General features: G+C 50.6%; 1 protein-coding gene across 1 annotated transcript in view; it reads right to left on the bottom strand.

Moving 5' to 3' along the window:
* The window catches only part of Nphp4 (nephrocystin 4), a 95976-nt gene that overhangs the window by 21818 nt on the left and 56184 nt on the right, over window positions 1–17974 (bottom strand). The window contains exons 12-16 of the mRNA XM_042672807.1: window positions 13698–13759; window positions 11817–11909; window positions 10519–10670; window positions 10175–10366; window positions 8481–8668 (exon numbers count right to left, since the gene is read on the bottom strand). Of these exons, the coding sequence (XP_042528741.1) occupies window positions 8481–8668; window positions 10175–10366; window positions 10519–10670; window positions 11817–11909; window positions 13698–13759 (687 nt within the window). The remainder of the gene's footprint in view (window positions 1–8480; window positions 8669–10174; window positions 10367–10518; window positions 10671–11816; window positions 11910–13697; window positions 13760–17974) is intronic.

Below are 17974 nucleotides of genomic sequence, written 5' to 3'. Positions count from 1 at the left end.
ACCAGGTCTCACTGCACTAATGGCACTGCTCCCATCTGCCGCCAGGGCAGCTCAGGCAGAAAGGGGAGGGCTGCAGAGGAAGAGCGGCACCAAGCCCTCCTCCATCCTAGCCAGAGCTCTACGGGGCACCCTCCTCGGCCTCTCCTACACAGCAAGTGCACCCCAAGTCCTAGGGGCCCCTTGTACCTGTGTGTGCCATCTGATGCCCCTCTTCCAGTCAGCTCCTCCTAATACCCCAGCATCATCGCCATGGCGCACCATCGCTGCCATCAGTGCCATCAGCACCATCAGCTCCTATCAGTCCAGTCCCTCGGCAGAGGCTTTGCCTGGCATGCACAGGGAATGCTGAAGGGGCATCCGCCGTGCCTGCTGGTGTGGCATTAGGGTTCTGAGGCAAGGCTGACTGTTCTTGGAGCAAACACGTACGGAGGGCTCTGAGGGCCCATGCAGGCCTGTGGCTAAGGACTTCTAGGGCACTTGCAGGCACGGGCAGCGTAGGGCTGAGGGCTCTGAAGGGACAGGCAGGCCTGGGGCTAAGGACACCAAGGGCACATGCAGGCCTGGCTATCTGGTGTGGTGGTCCTAGGCTGCTGAAATTAGGCCCTCATCTCTCCCTGGGGCAGAAACTGCATCCTTCTCTGAGACCTGCTCAAACATGTATCCAGCATATGCTCCACCTGGCCAGAAATTGTGGTGTTGCAGCCACATCTGCACTAGAAGCAGGCCCAGGAGGCAAAGCACCTTCCTCTACAATCTCCTGGCCCGCTGCGACATCTCGGCTCCTTACCCAACCCCACACCCAAGTCCAAGTCTGGGTGGTTGTGCTTTCCTCTGAGAACCACACTCCACTTTACCTCCACAGTTTACAAACACCTTTTTTCCGTGCAGGTATGCACATCTCCCTTGAGTGACAGACACTTCACACTATCAGCAACCGCGATTCAGAGTGAATTGTAACAGCTTTGAGTGCCTATAAACCAAAAGCAGCAGCCATCCAGAGGTGCAGAAAAACAGCCAGACAGAACAACAGGCAAGGAAGGACATGCAAGACCGCAGCCGCTAGCCAGAAGGCAGGGCACCCACAGATGAGCCTCCAGCACTGCGCCCCAAATACAAGACACGTCCTTCCAGACACAGCTGGAACATGAATACGATATATCAAGCCACAAAGGAAATGTAAATGCACTCAAAAAGTAGAAATTTTACAAGTAGTTATTTTTTACCCACATGCACTAAACAAGAAATGTTTTTTAATAAATAATTGAAATAAACTCACAAGTAATCATAAATTTCTATGTTAAGGGACAAATACAATCAAAAAAGATTTTCTAAAATATAACAATAACAAGACAGGAGGTGGTGGCTCATGTCTGCAATCCCAGATTCTTGGGAAGAAAAGGCAGAGGGAAGTAGTGAGTTCAAGGCCAGCCTAGGCAAAGGTAGTCAGAGCCTGTCTCAAAAAGCAAAATAAAACCAAAAGTACTAAAGGTGTGGCTCCAATGGTAAAGGTCCTGCCCAGCAAGTTCCAGGCCTTGGGTTTAATCCCTAGTACCCTGTGTCTTGTATATATGTTTATCTGACTTGGGGAAGGGAAGGAGAATATCAAAATGGTGAGACAAAGGGCAAAGAGTGAACCAATGCAACAGCAATACTCACAAGACACTATGTTGGAAATGAACTTTACAAGTCTTGGGGGGAGGGAAAGTAGGAGAAAACAAGGGAGGGGGTTACAATGTTCAACAAGAAATGTACTCATTGCCCTACCTATGTAACTGTAACCCTCTGTACATCATCCTTACAATAAAAGAAAATTGAAAAATCTAACCAGACAAAAAATATTGGTAGCAATAATGAAAATGCAACTAATATGAATTCACAAAGCACTCACTGAAAGAAAATTCACATTTTCTTTATACTTCATGTGTATGTTTGACTTTTTGAGATAAGGTCTCTGTGGGTGGCATCTAGGCTGGTCTCAAACTCATGGACTCAAATTATCTTCCCACATCAGCCTCCCAAGTAGGTAGGACTACAAGCATGCACTACCATGTCTGGCTTTGGATTTTCTTTTAATTCTGGGGACTAAACCAGAACCCAAACCCAAGGGTCTTGCTTTACGCTGGGCCATGACAAATACTAGAAATTGAAACTGGCGAGACTCTGGTGGTGGGAGGAGAAACTTCTGTGCACAACCTGACCTTAGTTAATGTGCAACACCAGTTATTGGAAGTGGCTTGTCCTGATGAAGGTCTTTATGGATGGTAGACTCTGTTCGTGCTGTACATCAGAGTCTGTGAAAACATTCCACGGGAGCCAGAAGCCAGCAGGTGTAGGTGGCAGGTAGCTGGCTTATGGTCACAACAACTTTTAAGCAAAACTATTCTGAGAATGAGACTTCCTATGTCATCTAGGTGATTTTTGCCTAGTTAATAGGCTTGTGAGATGGAACAACAAAGAACAGAAAACCATTCTGAGCCAAGATTATTGTGTATCCATCCAAACGAAAGAATTCAGGTAAGTGAATTAAGCAACTCAGAAAAATGAGCAAATAACAATAAAGAATCCAAAACAGAGAGAAGGAAGGCACTAGCACAGATCAATGCAACATTTGATTAATAAAACAAGAAAATGGTAAACTCCATCCAGGTAATACCTAAAACGCCTCATTCAATGCACAAAAGGAGAAATGAACTAATCGGAAGGTATCTATGTTCTTGTAGGACATCTACCCCTTAGCTGTGAGTTCTCCCTACATCTGACTGTAACTCTGACAGAGTTTTAACAAATACATAGCAAGTTTCTCTGAGAAGCCAAACAACAAGGAGCACCCAGGAAGAGCCTGTACAGTGGCTGGGCTTTTGGAAATCAACACCTCTACCTGAACCAGTGCTTGAGCAAGGAGGGGCAGAACCTCATGCTGAGCCCCTAAGCTACGAATGATGAGAGGAAAGAGAGAGGAAAGCAGGGCAGGGGAAGGGAGAAGGAAGGGGAGAGGAGAATGTAAAAAGTGACCCACACGCGGCCCGGAAGCCTAAAATGTCTACTGTCCAGGCCTTACTGAAAACTGCTTGCCAGTCTCTGATCTAATGAACCAAAGCAGAAAATCCAAGACCAAAGCCATGTTTGAAAAGGTTGATCTATGGCAAGGGTAGCTCTTGAGCCACTGTTTAAAATGGCACCAGGTCAACTAGACAAACATCTGAAAAAAGATGGAGCGTGAGCCAAACCTCTCACCATGCCATCAGACAGACAGCAAACGATCAGAAATACAACGTAAAAACTGAGCCTCCCATCCTGGAAGAACCTCTGCCTGGGTCTCTGTGAGGGGGGGGCAGGAGAAAGCCTGTGTATCAAGACTCAAAATAAAAGAAAGGCTGACACATTAGACCACATCCACTGCAAGAAAGGAAAGTAACAACCAAGCAGCGAAACTTACTGGCAATTTATAGCACAAAGGGGATCTTCATAATAACTACAGAATTCCTGAAATCAGAGGATGACACAGACTTAACGCTGGGTAGAAACAATAGATAAGGTGTGGCCAGAAGTCTGCAGACACACAAAGACAAACACAAAGATGCTCAACTCACGCACCCAAATGGCACTGATACGGACTTCATGCCTATCAGACTATAAAAACCCCAAGGCTGAGCTGGAAAGTTGGCTCAGTGGTAAAGTGTTTGCCTTGCATGCCTGAGGCCCTGGGTTCGATTCCTTAGCACCACATAAGCAAAAAGAAAAAAAGCCAGAAGTGGTGCTGTGGCTCAAGTGGTAGAGCACTAGCCTTGAGCTGAAGAGCTGAGGGACAGTGCCCAGGCCCAGAGTTCAGGCCCCATAACCGGACCCCAAAAAAAAAACAAAAACAAAACCCAAGGCTGACAGCCCACAGTGAGAGCAAGCAAACAGGCCACCTCCTCAGCGCCAGGGGTGATGGAGGGCAGCCCGGCCTGGCAGGGGCTGTGCAGCCATGTGTGCCCACATCACTGTTGTGGTCAGATACGACCTGGGCGTGGTCCCCAAAGGTTCCTAACGCTGAAAGCTGGTCCCCAACATGGTGTGCTGGCATGGTAGAACCTCTAAGAGGTGGGGTCTGATGTAAAAGAATGAGGCCACATGAACATACCCTCACAAGGATTGATTCTCCTCCTGCAGAGTGACCGAGCTGTTATGTAAAGAGCCAGTGCGGTCCTGGGTCTCACCACGTAGGCCCCTTCCTCTCACCAAACCAACTGCCCATCCTGACCTTCAGTCTCCAAAATCATCTGTTTTCTTTACTCATTGCTCAGTCTCAGGCCAAAGTAACAGGAAGCAGACAAGGGCATGCCCAGTGGTCTCTCATCCTGTAGTTCCACTTCGGAGCCACATACACAGGTAAGTTACCTGTTGCATTTTCTAATACAGCAGAATCTTGGCGAGGACCCAACTGCCTGTCAGTAGGAAACTAGGAGAATAAAATACAGACCATCATCCATTTGAGTACTACACAGGTATTTAAAAAAGAATCATTCAGGGGGCCAGTAGTTTACCCTGTAATCCTAGCTATTCAGGAAGCTGAGATCTGAGGATTATGGTTCAAAGCCAACATGCACAAGAAAGTTTGTGAGACTCATCTCCAATTAACCACCACTAAGCCAGAAGCAGAACTGTGGTGAAAGTGGTAAAAGTGCTAACCTTGAGGTGCCCAGGTCCTGCATTCAAGCCTCGGGATTAGGACAAAAAAAAAGCAAATGGGGATGATGCCAAGGTACAGTGCAGTGCAGGACACAACAGTGACTGAAAAAGCAAAGGGGAAAGGAACATTTGGTACCCCACCCATGCTACCCAGGGAACGAAAACGAAGGAAAAATGCAACACAGATATTCACCCATTGAAAACAAGAACACCAGAAGAGTAAGTCCGAAACTGAATGCCTCCAGGAGGCTGAGTAGCTGGGGACCAAACACAGCAGGACCCTTGAGTCTATGCTTGATTACAGGTTTATATTTTGAGCCACAGAAGTTTTCCAAAACATTGAATCAAAAATAAAGGAAAACAAATAGAAAAGTACAATAAATTGAAACAAATGAATCCTCATGAATATCAAATTAGGAGCCTAGCTCCACTGAGAGGAGATTAATTTTGAGGGCTCTGGTCATACCGCATGGAACGCACACCTTCAGCAGGAGCCTAGAACAAAAAAAGACGCTAAGAATCTTAATGCCATCCATATGTGTATTTTATGAGTATTTTAGTATCCAAACTCATTGTAATTCTGAAAATGTGTGATGCAAAATGTAAAGCAAAGTCATTTTCTGTGTAAGTGCAATACAAATAAGATAAAGAAACTTCAAACCTCCACGTCTGAATTAGAAAAAGCAGGATGTAAGCATGTGTTAGTTCTTCCCAGTGAGACTCACAGTCAAAGCACTCCAGACCTGGGTCCACGGGCTGACCAGGCACTTCAGAGAAACAGTGGGCACAAGATAAGCCTGAAACCCTACATTGCTAGAAGGCAAAATCGTGCCCCAGGCCAGAGGGGCAGCTCAAAGCGACCCACGAGGGAACATGAGGGTCCCACTGTCCAGAGTCACCACATCAAAAAGGAGTGACAATGAGCTGGGTGCTGGTGGCTCACACCCGTAATCCTAGTTACTCAGACGACTGAGTTCTGAGGACTGTGGTTCTTTCTGCAGCTTCTTTTTGGATCCCCAAGTGAGCCACAGAAAGAGAGATAAAAGAGAGGACAGAGCCTGAGTGTGGATGAGGTGCCAGCAGAAGGTTCAGAGAAGCCAAGAGCCAGTGCATTGTTCCCATCCAATCAAGCATTCTGAGGACATAAGCTGGACCACAACCCTCCCCGGTCCCCGCCAAGGGTCCCAAGAGGAACCAAGGAAAGGTGGTTGGTGAGAACTATTGATCCTGGTGGTGACTGGCCTCCTCCCCCAAAGATGGCATTCCACCCCAGAGTACTATAGGCTTGTGGCTAAGGTCAGTGAGTGGTGAGAACCAAGCACGGGCTGGAGCACACCTTCCCTGGCCTCACAGCTCCATGCAGGGGTCTCCTGGGCCCTCTCGGCCCAGCCCACAGTCCTCTCAGGGCAGGAGCAGCTACCTGACTAGGTGAGGGAGAGGAAAGGGCCTGCGCGGCTGGGAACCTCTGCTCTCCTCTCACCTCGCACCTCTCACCTGCTTCTAGAGCAGGTGATGCTGGTGGTACATCACGAGCTGTGACAAAATCCACCCAAGGCAGGGAACGAAGCCAGCCCTCACACCAACCAAGTTCCCATACTGCTCTGTTATAAATAAGCATAGGGTAAAGGAAAGCTAGATCCTGATCTTCATCTGACTGGCCTCATTCTGATCTTGGACAAGATATGGAGAGCATCTCCTGTTACACGGTGATCCCCCCATTCCAGCCTGGCCTCCGATCCTTTCCACTTTGTTTCCCTGTATTCACTTCCAAATGTCTTTCCTTACACCTGTATTGGGTTTATTCTCTTTTCTACCCTAAACTTCTTGGATTGAACAACTTAAACTGTTTCTTAAAGGGCCCTCCTCTCCCTTGGCAGGCAATCTAGCTTGCAAGTTTTCTTCCAAGTAGCCCTTATTTGTGGTATATTATCTTATGGAATAAAATATGGAATATTAACATTCAGCTTTAGATAGTCTTTTCTATTTTGATTTCTTCACTGACTTTTCATTCATTAGACGTATGTTTAAAATTCCTTAAATAGCAGCTCGGAGAGTTTGTGAGAAAGAGATAAATCTCTGACCTGGGGCATCATGGTCAGAGAATACTATCAAATTACATTTGGCACTGATTTCCTTCATTTGGAGTGATAGCCACTTGGTGGCCTTAACCAGTATCAGCAGTTTTTATAAATTTCCAGGTTTGCTTGAAAATAACGTACATTCTCTAATCGGACATAGAGTTCTCAAAGATCCATCTTTCTTAAGCTGTACTTTGTAACGGCCTCATTAATTTGCTTCAGAGCTGTGTCAACACCACCTGGGACTGTGGGTTTGCCTGTTTCTCTTCTTGAGGCTATGCCTGTTAGAAGCTCACGGATTCAGAATTGCCCTCCTAGTAAATTATTCTCCGGGTTATTATTTAACCGTCTCCTTTATCCCTGGCACTGTCTCGCCCGTTGGTCTCCTTTTTGTCTGATGCTAATGTAACCAGGCTACTTCCTTTTGGGGTCAGAACGTAAAGGTAATTTTTCTTTCATGCTGCTGTCAGCCTCAGGAGGCAGCAAAGGATCAGCCAGTCACTTAGGACCAAAGACAGGAAAAAACATCATCAATAAGCAAATGACATTTCAGTGATATATCTATCCACTGTAGTTTAAATCCCTCTATGTACAATGGACCAGGAGGCAGGAGAGAGCTGCTAGCCCCCCACCCTGGGAGGATGCCAGGGAGCCATGCCATCCTATATGAACTGTACCTCAGTGTGACCACATGGCTGATGAGGGGCAGTTTAGTTATGGCAGCAGCCGCTGACCAGAGAGAATTACAAAGGAAAACTTGTGCCCCACCCCAGTGAAATACATGGCCCACACACTGGGTATGATGGCCACCATGTACCATGGAAAGAAACACCAGATTTCGTGGTGCTGAAAACACTTGCTAGAAGCAAAACCGTATGTCTGGTCCCACAACCAGGTTGAACTCCCAACTCCCAGGAAAAGAGGGCACAGAAGACCCTTAATTCCACCACCGGAAACAGAAACAGAAGCTAGGTGCACTACAGCACCACAAAAGCAATCAAACAGAGAAAACAGGGACCAGGGACGGTGGAGCCACTGGTGACACACAGGCTGGGGCTGGCACAAGGCTCTGCCCCACCGCAATACGCAGGCCTAAGGTTTTAGCAAATTATTTTTAAAAGCTAGGAAGCTGGGGGCAGAAGAATGGAAGGAGGAAGGGCAGATGGATACGGTCATGATATTCAATACACACATGTGACGATGGAACCACATCCCTTGAGGGGAGGGGTGGGATGGGGAAAGAAGAGGAAGAACAGTGGAAAGAATGACACTAATCAAGATGCAAAGTACTCCTAACCTGACTTATTGAGGTGAGACCCCTTTGTACAAGTACTTGAAGGTAATAACAAAAAAGAAGAATAAGGTTTTGAAGTTAGTTATTAAAGAAATCTTAACATTAACTAGATAAATACTAAGAATTAAGTTAAAAATTTCTAGGTGCCTATTCCTGTTTGCCTTTCAAAAAGACTCCTTAGTTTTTTAGAGAGCTGGAAGGAAAAGTCTGCAAATGAAATTACCCTGTCTGGAATTCGTTTGAAATAAGCCTGGTTCAGTGGAGGCCCTGGGTGGGTGAGACACTGCCAACCAGTGCTGAAGCTGAGCGCCATGCACCAACTGATCACACATGCTCTATCCTGTGGCCAACTTTCCCAGCAGACCCCTGTCAACTGTTGACGTTCACACCCAGCTCAGCACAGACGTTCCTGAACTCACCATCACCCAAGCACTCACCAGCGTCAAAGGAGCCCTCTTTGTGAATGGGAACAAGGACATGGGGCAGGGAGCCAGAGCTGGTCTTCCCAGCCCCCTCCAGCTGGACCAGCTGCAGACGTGGCGTTGCCTCAGGCGGGAAGCGGTAGAACTGGAAGGTGAAATACACAGTCTTTGGCCATGGTGCTCCGCGGTAGTCCTGGGCCACTCTGAATTCAACAACAGCTCTGAATTAATCATGCGTCCACAGAAGCGCTGGGTGTGGCACTTGCAGGGATACCTCCAGACACCACGGCTCCCAAGCTGCCACGGTCACCAGTAAGAACAGCTTCCTGTGAGCTCAGCAGCAGGCGGGCTGCAGCTGCACCAGCCGTAATGACCACCCTGGAAAGGCTGTTCTGAGAGCCACACTAATGTCTGAGAATTGGCAACCATGGTCCCTATTTTAATTAAGGACAGAAGACTGGGCAAAGCATGTTTCCAGCACCTAGAATGGCTCTGTGTGCCCTAGCCAAGATAAAACCCAAGCAGATGGCATTTCCAAGGTTTCTAACACATACGAAAAAAAAAAAATTGACAACTGTATAAGGATATGAATAAGCCGGGCGCCAGTGGCTCACACCTGTCATCCTAGCTACAGGAGGCTGAGATCTGAGGATCTTGGTTCAAAGCCAGCCTGGGCAGGAAAGTCCATGAGACTCTTATCTCCAATAAACACCACTAGAAAACCGGAAGTGGTGCCGTGGCTCAAGTGGTAGAGTGCTCACCTTGAGCTGAAGAGTGCAGGGACAGCACCGAAGCCCAGAGTTCAAGCCCCACAACCGACCCAAAAAAAAAAAAAAAAGATAGATACTCTGATTTAATCACTACACATTGAATACATGTATTATCATCCTGTGCCCCAGAAGTATATATATACATTTGTCCATTAAAAATATGTATTTTTATGAAGTTGAGGATTTAGCTCAGTGGAAGAACATTTGCTGAGCTCCAACCCCAGCATCACAAAAATAATAAAAAGGTTTTTAAAAAAGGTAAAAAGAAACATTTGTTTTATTTTATTAATTTTTGGTTGCTGGTACTGAGGCTTGAACTCAGAACCTCACCCTATCCCTTAGCTTTTTCACTCAACACTATCATCTACCACATAAGCGTGCTCCACTTCTACCTTTTTGGCGATTAATTGGAGATAAGAATCTTCTAGATTTGTCTGGGCTGGCTTTGAAGCTCGATCCTCAGATCTCAGCCTCTTAAGTAGCTAGGATTATAGGCACAAGCCACTGGCAACTGGCTTCCACTAAAAATATTGAAAGATAATAAATTCATTTTTAAAATAGCACTATAACAATGAGATGAACAAGGCACTATGTTGAAAAACAAACTTTACAATATAGGCGGCTGGCGGTGGATGGGGGGTGGGGGGGGATGTAGTTGTGGAGGTGGGAGAAAAGGGATGGTAGGGGAAAAACAAAGGAGGAGGTAACAATGCTTGATAGGAAATGTACTCATTACCTTGCTCATGTAACTGTAACCCTTCTGTACAGTATTTTTACAATAAAAAACATATTTAAAAAAACAACAATAACAACAGACAGCACTGCCAATCTAGAAAAACTTGAGTAGGGAACGCTCTTCAAGGGCTGACCTACAGCACAGCTGCTCTTCGATACAGGAAGCCAGGCAAGAAGATGACAGAGAGGAAATCAAGACTCTACCTGCTGAAGGCAAGAAACTGTAGCACTATCTCGTTGCTGTGCAGACGATCCGATTCTTCCTTCTGAGGGTGAAACCTCACAGGCTCTGCGGGATTGACAGCTTCAACAGGCTGCTTGCTGGCATCGAGGATCTCAGGGAAGCCAGAGGACTGCAGGAGAGCCATGGAGGCTCTCGAGAGCTGGCTTCCAGAGCTGAAACACAAACACCCCTGAGCCCATCTGCCAGGCGAGGATAGGGACATGGCTGGCCCGCCCACACCTCCCTGCCAAAGACTGCCAGTCAGCCAGGTTTGATGGCCCGGCACCTGCTCAACCCTACAATCCCCTCCCCAGACCCGCCTCACCTCCTGGTCTGAGCCCCCACCACAATGGGGGCATGCAAAGGGGTGAAGGGCAGCTCCTGCAGGGTGTCAGCAATGGGGGTTTCCAGGACCAATGAAGTCTGGCTCAGGTCAGCCTCCAGGTGAGAGATCCCGCCTTCCAACGGGAATGCCTGCTGGACAAAGGGAAAGTAAGGACTCTAGGTGAAGAAAAGGGTCCCAGCATTGGTGTCCGTGGAGCCCAGCAAAGCTCAGATCTGAGGGGACTAAGCTGTGAGGCTAACTGACAAGATAGGCCTGGTTACATTTTAATTACAGATTAATAATGAGTGGTTCTAGTATGAGTATTTCCCATGCAATACTTGACACATTGAAAAATTATTTGTTATTTTATCTGAAGTTCAGAGTTAGCCTGTATTTCCTATTGTATCCTTATTGGTGAATCAAAGGGCAATAAATAAGGAATTGTCAATTCCGTAAACAGGTCGATACTGCAGGCGAAGGCTGGTGACTAAGATGTTAATTGGGATCTAAGCGTGTTTATGGAAAGTTCCTTCTGAACTCACATTGTGGCACCCAGCCCCTGACAGGCAAACCTGGATGTTATTCCAATCCCCACATCCATGAATTTTCTAGTCTCTCATTTGTATCCACCTTCCTCACCCCTCCAAGGCAGAAGATGGTCTGCAGGAAGAACAGGGTCTACAGATCCAGAACATTCTCTCTCAGCCTGGATTCCTGCATTTGTGGTTTCAGTTCCAAAGTGTGGACCCCATAACCAGAGGTAAGCTCACACCATGTCCAAGTGGCCAGGATAAGATGGGCAAGCTCTTCCTAAACACACGAGCTGCGCATGTGTTTTCTAACAGGGTAGCCTAGATCAGTAAGAAGGAACCGGTTTTCCTCAGCATACATCCAGCTGAGGCCAGAGGTGTGATCTGCAGATGGGCTGGCTGGCTCTCCATGTGAATTCCCACACAGAATTGAGCTCAGCCTGAACCAGGGCCAGGCTCTGCTGCTTCCTTAGGCAGCAAGAAGAGTCTGGGGCCAGCGGCCTGCCTCAGCCTCCATTGATGGCTCCAGCCAGCTCCTCCTTTCGTATAGCTCCAATGATGGCTTAACTCTTGTCTCAGGCAGACAAACCGAAATCAAGCACTGGGCCAAGAACTGAGGTCACACTCTTGTCTCTCAGACCGAGTGGTAGTTACTGTTTGAGGCCTGAAAGAGCAGTGCCTCACCCCACCCTATTGCAGCCCACCAAGGTCCCTGCCACCTAACCAAGGGCCAGACCGGGGGCATGAGAAGTGGGCCAGGGCACTTACCACCTGGGAACCATTTGGGAGCTGAGGAGGGGACTTGGCTATGAGAAGTGGAGCTGGAGACCGTGGGGAGGCTGCCAGCTGGGAAAGGGACAACTGGAAGACAAGAGAGTTCAAGTGAGGCACTCATCACGCTATGGGCATCCCCAACGCATGCCTGTGTGTGCACGTACACACACGCACACACACACGCACACAGAGGCATGCACACACGAACATGTATATACACACACGTACACATGCTCGCACACACGCACACACCAGCACAAACTCAAGGGAATGGAGGACAACTGGGGATCCTGAGGCAGAAGCACATGGCGTCTGCGGTCTCCTGGCTGGTGGCTGCTCTGAAACCCAGAACCATTCTTAAAGCTCCTTGATTCTAGTTATAGACAGGTGTGACTCTCTGAGCTCTCCCACATCGTAGATTGGAATTTTAAGACACCAAGTGAGAGTGAACAGAGATAAGAGTCTCGGCTACATGGGTGGGCTGGTTGTAACCCCCCTGGCTATACTTCCATCCCCCAGCCTGGACACTGCATCCAACTCCAGCAGCTGGGCCTCTGCCACGGGCCACTGCTGAGCCAGTGAGCACACGGTGGCCAATGCGGGCTGAGGACAGATAGTGGAGGATGGGTCCTTGGCCACAAAGTGACCGTCACGTGACCTTTTTGCCTGTCTCCTCACCTGTGAGAAGGGACGAAAAGGGAACCCAAGCTGCTGGACCACTGTCAGAATGAAGTGCAATTCCTGTCACCTGGAAAGCCTTCTATATAAAGGTTTACATTTGTATTTAGAAAATGGGGTCCATGCTCCACCTGAGACACATGTGTCACCTGTGCATGCCTCCCAGGACTGTTCACTGCTGGCAAGGCCAGCTGACCCAGAGATGGAGGCAGCAGATGAAGATGGGAGGAGGAGAAGGGTGCGGAAGCAAGGGGGTATCCTTCAGCCTAGCGGCACCTTCAGGGAGCAGGAGAGATCTTTACAGTGTTTAGCTTCCCTCCAACCCCACAGGTGTCATTGAGCCATCTCTACTGTGTCCCCTGAACTCTTACAGCTGTTGTAGGACCCACTACAAGGAATGCTCTGGGTGAGGCCAGGAAATGGCCCAGGACAAACACAGTTCACCTGGACCCAACTTCTAAGCTGTGTCCATAGCTGGAGAAGCCTGGCTATTGAACGTCTCCATTTTCCTAAAATTTCCATTGCTGGAGTGGCGTGGGCAGGCAACATTGCCAGGACAAACACGTGCACACATGTGTGGGGCTGAAGCCACCCAGAGCCAGAGGTGAACGCCTGGTGACTCAGGATCAGAGGCATGGCGGCACGGGGGCATCCGAGCCTGCGGAACCGCCAAGTGCCATGCTAGAACGGGCCTTCTCCCCACGCAGGGAATGCCAGCACTCAGGAGTGATGTCTGACAGATTTCATGTCTGTCGGCTGTGGCCTGGAATCCCACAGGGACAGCTGCTGCCCTGGGCTCTGGGCACCGGAGCCCCTGCCCCCTTTCCTGGCCCAGTCAGTTCTGGGAGAGGAAAGAGGGGAAGACCACGACTTGGTGTCTCAGGACACCAAAGCAAGACTATCACTCCTGAGCAGTCTCACCTCTGACATAATTGCCGGAGAGAACAGTATTTTCTGAGTGTTGAAACATGCCTTAGATGGCAAAGTGGAAGATCATTACGAGTCGGCAGGAAGCCGCCACCCTGACAGCCCCACGCTGTGAGGCAGTCAGCCTGTCAGATCAGTCTGTGGCACGGGGCACCCCACGCACAGCCAGCAGCCTCCGCCCCAGGGGCACGGAGGCAGGGCTTTCTCGCCCCAGAGTGTTCCCGTCCCTTGTTCCGGACCTTCAGGTAGCTCTGCCTGGCCTGGACTTACCCCTGGTCCCACAGGCGAGTCCTGGGTGGCAGCGAGAACCTGGGATGCTGGCGCAGGCGGGCCTGGGGGGAAGCACAAGGCGCCATCAGACTCTGCGGGGCCGGGGCTGAGCCCCAGCACTGTCATGCTCTGGGGCCCTGAGCCCCAGGGAAGTCCCAGTGCAGGCACTTCTCCACCCCATCTGCAACTGGCCTGCGGCTCCTCAGATACGGCCCGCAGCTCCTCCCAGCATGTGCCCAGAGAAGGGACACGAGCAAGGCTGCAGGCCCGGCCTCCTTCCTTCTGGACCACGTAGTCTTGCTACGTGAGGGGCAAATGAGATGTGACGCCAACTGGATACTAAGTTCTCTGATGAGCTCACGCTGTCCGTCTTCTGTCTCCCTCACCCATCGCTACCCTGGGAGAACCGGCTCTGAGGTATGCCAGCCTTAGCAGTGCCATGGCTGCCAACACAGAGACTTCTGAGCAGACACTGACTGCCGAGGCTGCAGCCGGCTGGCCCTCTACTCCCTGCTCAGCATGGCACCGCTGACTCAAGGTGCAGGTGTTTGAGGAAGAGTCGAGAAGAATCAAGGCCAGTCCCCAGAAGGAGGGGCTGAGAGGACTGGGGCCTTGGAAAGGCCAAGCGTGCTTCTATTCACTGGACGGGCAGCTGGCATCGCCTCAGCCTTCTTCCTCAGGCTGCACACACCGGCTGCGCGGTGGCAGCATGGAGGCTGAAGGAAGGAAGACCGATTTGTCCCTGTGAGTCGTCGACAGCCAGGCGCCAGCTCAGTCCCTCCACATGTGCCACCACCTCCTGTCCAGCGCGGCCAGCACGTGAGGTGAGCCCTGGGTACTTGCCTATGGGTGACCTGTCTGTGGGTGACCTTAAAAGTTGGGACATGGTGCCTCACGTCAGACTAGGAAGATGGAGGTTCAAATCCAGCCTGGGCAAAAAGTTAGCAGACCCTTATCTCAGTCAAAAAGCCAGCCTGGTATTGAATGTCTCTATACGAAGGGCATAGGTAGTATAATACCATCTTAGGCAAGCCCCAGGCAAAAATGCGAGGACTTACCTGAACTATAAAGCAAAAAAGGCTGGGAGGAGCGGCTCAAGTATAAGCACCTATCTACCAAACTCAAGATGGAGTTCAAATACCAGCACCACCAATGGAGCCCATCTCTAAAGCACATCATCCCCCAGTGTCCCCCTCCTACTGGACTTCCAGAATAACCTGAACCTCCTAGAACCTGCGTCCTCACCCTGGCTCCATCTGGCCACCTGTCCCTCTCATGTGGCCATCCGCCAGCACCTTCCTGGCTCTCCTACAGCCTCTGCTGCCCAAGTTCCCACATGGCCCACATCTGCCATGACAAGTCTGCAAACCATCCCCGAGCTCCCACAGCAGCCCTGGAACGACCCCAAGGCCTGTGCTCCCAGTTCTATACTGACCAACTCCTGCGCCACTCCAGGCCACCCACCCACCCAGGAGCAAGCACCTCAGCCCAGCACCACCCGTGTCCACATGCCACCCCAGCCTCTGCCAGAATCCAGCTAAGGAGGACACAGGCTTACCCAGGGACAGGGTCCAGTGGAGGCCCTGGGAGGGCTCATTAATGAGGTCAGGATGGGGGGAGAGGCCAGGCCACCTGCGGTAACCCACCTGCCCAGCCCTTACACCAGGCACAGCTCACCAAGCAGCTCCCTCCTGGGCAACGCCACCCTCCTGGGAAGGGCCTCCCTCCTGGCTCACTCTTTCTAACATGAGCACCCCACTAATGTGGTTCCAAGGAACTCAGACACCTGTCAGGAGCCTATGGATCCAGAAATACACCCCCTGCTCAGGAGGAGCTAGCACAGCACTGGGAGAGCTCGGCTCAGCTTCATAAGCTCAGCTCGTGAAGGCAATGCAGACATGGCCGCTGTGGCCCGGCTCCCTCCACACCCTGCCCTTCCCAGGCCCCCTGATCTTCTAGACAATGCAAGGGCCACACGCAACCCACGGCCTTCTCCGTCTACAGAAGCCTAAAGATGAAACAGAAAAGCTATTTTGTTCCAACCTACATTGGGGCTTGGAAACTCTGCAGGCTGATTTTGGTTAACTAGGAAAAATTGCAGGAAATGGCTCCATTATCTTGAGCTAAGAGTAAAGCTGGCGCTGAGAGCCCGGCCTCCGCACATCCTCCCAGCGACGACGGTGCTGCGCTGGCCAGAAGACACCATCGAAAGCCATTAAACCTTCCCGCGTGCTGCTTCCCCCCCAAGTCTCAAATTTGGGTTTCATGTGGTATGGTTTTTCTGGTAATTCTTCCTATTGTGGCTTAGGGTGTGATTTTTACAGTAATGCAGCCTAAAAAGGCCGTTTTCAGAGACACCTGCTGTGACCAGGGGGAGAGGCGGTGAGGCCTGCACGGAGGACACAGGCAGGAGCGCAGCGTGACTCGGTGTCCCCGCTCACTGCGCTCACTGCCTACAGCACTGCATCATGCTCAGGGCGCCGTGTCCGGGGCAGAGCCACCCTGCTTCTCCCACACAATTTCCACCACAGCCACTGGTCCCCGGGGCCACAAACACATGAACAACACTGCAGGAAAGACTGAAGTGTCAGAAGAGTGCACTTACGCCAACGTGGCACATTCTGTGCACCAGGCAGTGCCAGGAGGGAGGAGGGAGGAGGGAGGAGGGAGGCCAGGCAACGAGCAGATGTACGGTGAGAGTGCAGGAGAGCACACCCAGGTGGGCATGGCACCTGTGGGCCGGCGCATCTTCGCACTGCAGAGGGTTAGTTACACACGGTCACTCTGGTGTCCCAGTCAGGTCTGTCACCATGGCCCTGCAGAGCCGGGAGATGCACCTGGCTGAACTACTGACCCCAATCAGCGCAGGATTAAGATCGAGCTCCACAGCCACCGCTGTGGACCACAGCTGCTTCTCCCCAGCGTGAGCCCCCTCAGCTGGCACCCTCCCTGGACAGGGCAAAAGCAGAGGTGGCACTCTCCAGCAGGCTCATCGCCTCAGCTTGTGGCTCTGCTGCTCCATCACGGTCCCCCATCAGGGGACAGCAGTGTCCCCCAGCAACCTTCTCAGTTCTGTGTCAGGTTTCCACGGCTGGGGGAGAGGAGTTTCAGAAGAGGGGCTTGGAGACTCCATCACCTGCCTTGGAAGTCCCTGAGCGGCCACTGGTCCCAGAAGCTCTGTCTGTCTATCAGTGCAATGTCTGTTGCCATAAGAAGGGAACATGGCAAGGAGGAAGGCAAAGGACAGTGCCCTTCCCATCCCGACTTCCTAATGATCCACACTGCTGGCGCTTTACCACATGCCTGCACTCAGCCAGGGCCACAGAAGATACAAATGCCAGTACACCACTGATAGGGGATAGAGAAAGGGTTCTGCCAGGCCTCATCCCAGGTGGGACAGTGCCGAGGACCCCCACATAACAACCTGGATCCTGAGGACACATGAACAGGGTCCCCAGAGCACCGAGCAACAATCCAGCAAGAGGTGCCCTGCACAGAAGGCAGCATTAAAACCCTTCATCACTGAATGCACACTGCCCTCCTGAGATGCCCACTAGGGACATAGAACCAGGAGGCAGGTGCTGGGCTCAATGAATGACCACCCCATGGTCAGCTACCTGATGGGAGCGCCAAAGCCCTGGAGGAAGAGCGAGAAGGGAGGGCAGGAGGAGGAGACTGTTGCCTAGCAACTAGCAGCAGCTCTGGGAAGGCAGGAAAAGGCCCTGGGCCTAGGGCCAAGCAAAGGAGCAGTGTGACCACGTCACAGACAGGGAGAGGAGGAAGGAGCCATTGCCACCACCAAAGGGTACAGTCACTGGATCTAAAGAAAGACGACCAAAAGTATCTTCCTGCCACCTCCCTGAGAAAATAAGAGGATGAATCTGTATTGAATGGCATGCTAGACACTGGATTCAGAAAAGCAAACCCATCTGAGAGGCTTTTATTCCTATTTGTGGGCCAAAGTCATTCTTCCCAAGATTTTGATCATACGAATAGGAAAAGGAACAAAAGCTGGGAAGAGGTAGAGAGAGAGCCTGGAGACACTAGTGGGGCAATGGACTCAGACCCGGGCAGCCACAGGGCAGCAGTAGCTTGTTTTGGCCGGTCAGACCCCTGTAGAGTGGGAGCTTCCATGACCTTCCCAGAATCTTCACCACCTTCAAGGTCACCCACCTCACCCAGCCCATGTTCCAAACCACCCTGTCACCAGTATTGCCAGAATGTGCCTCACAGTCAGCATAGTGAGCTTCCATTCCTGTCCCAAGGGTGACCAAAAA

This window comes from Dipodomys spectabilis, unplaced genomic scaffold (genome assembly GCF_019054845.1).
Source record: "Dipodomys spectabilis isolate Male_0828 unplaced genomic scaffold, ASM1905484v1 ptg000772l, whole genome shotgun sequence".
In the NCBI taxonomy this organism is placed as follows: domain Eukaryota; kingdom Metazoa; phylum Chordata; class Mammalia; order Rodentia; family Heteromyidae; genus Dipodomys; species Dipodomys spectabilis.
This window is presented reverse-complemented; position numbering and strand designations above follow the sequence as displayed.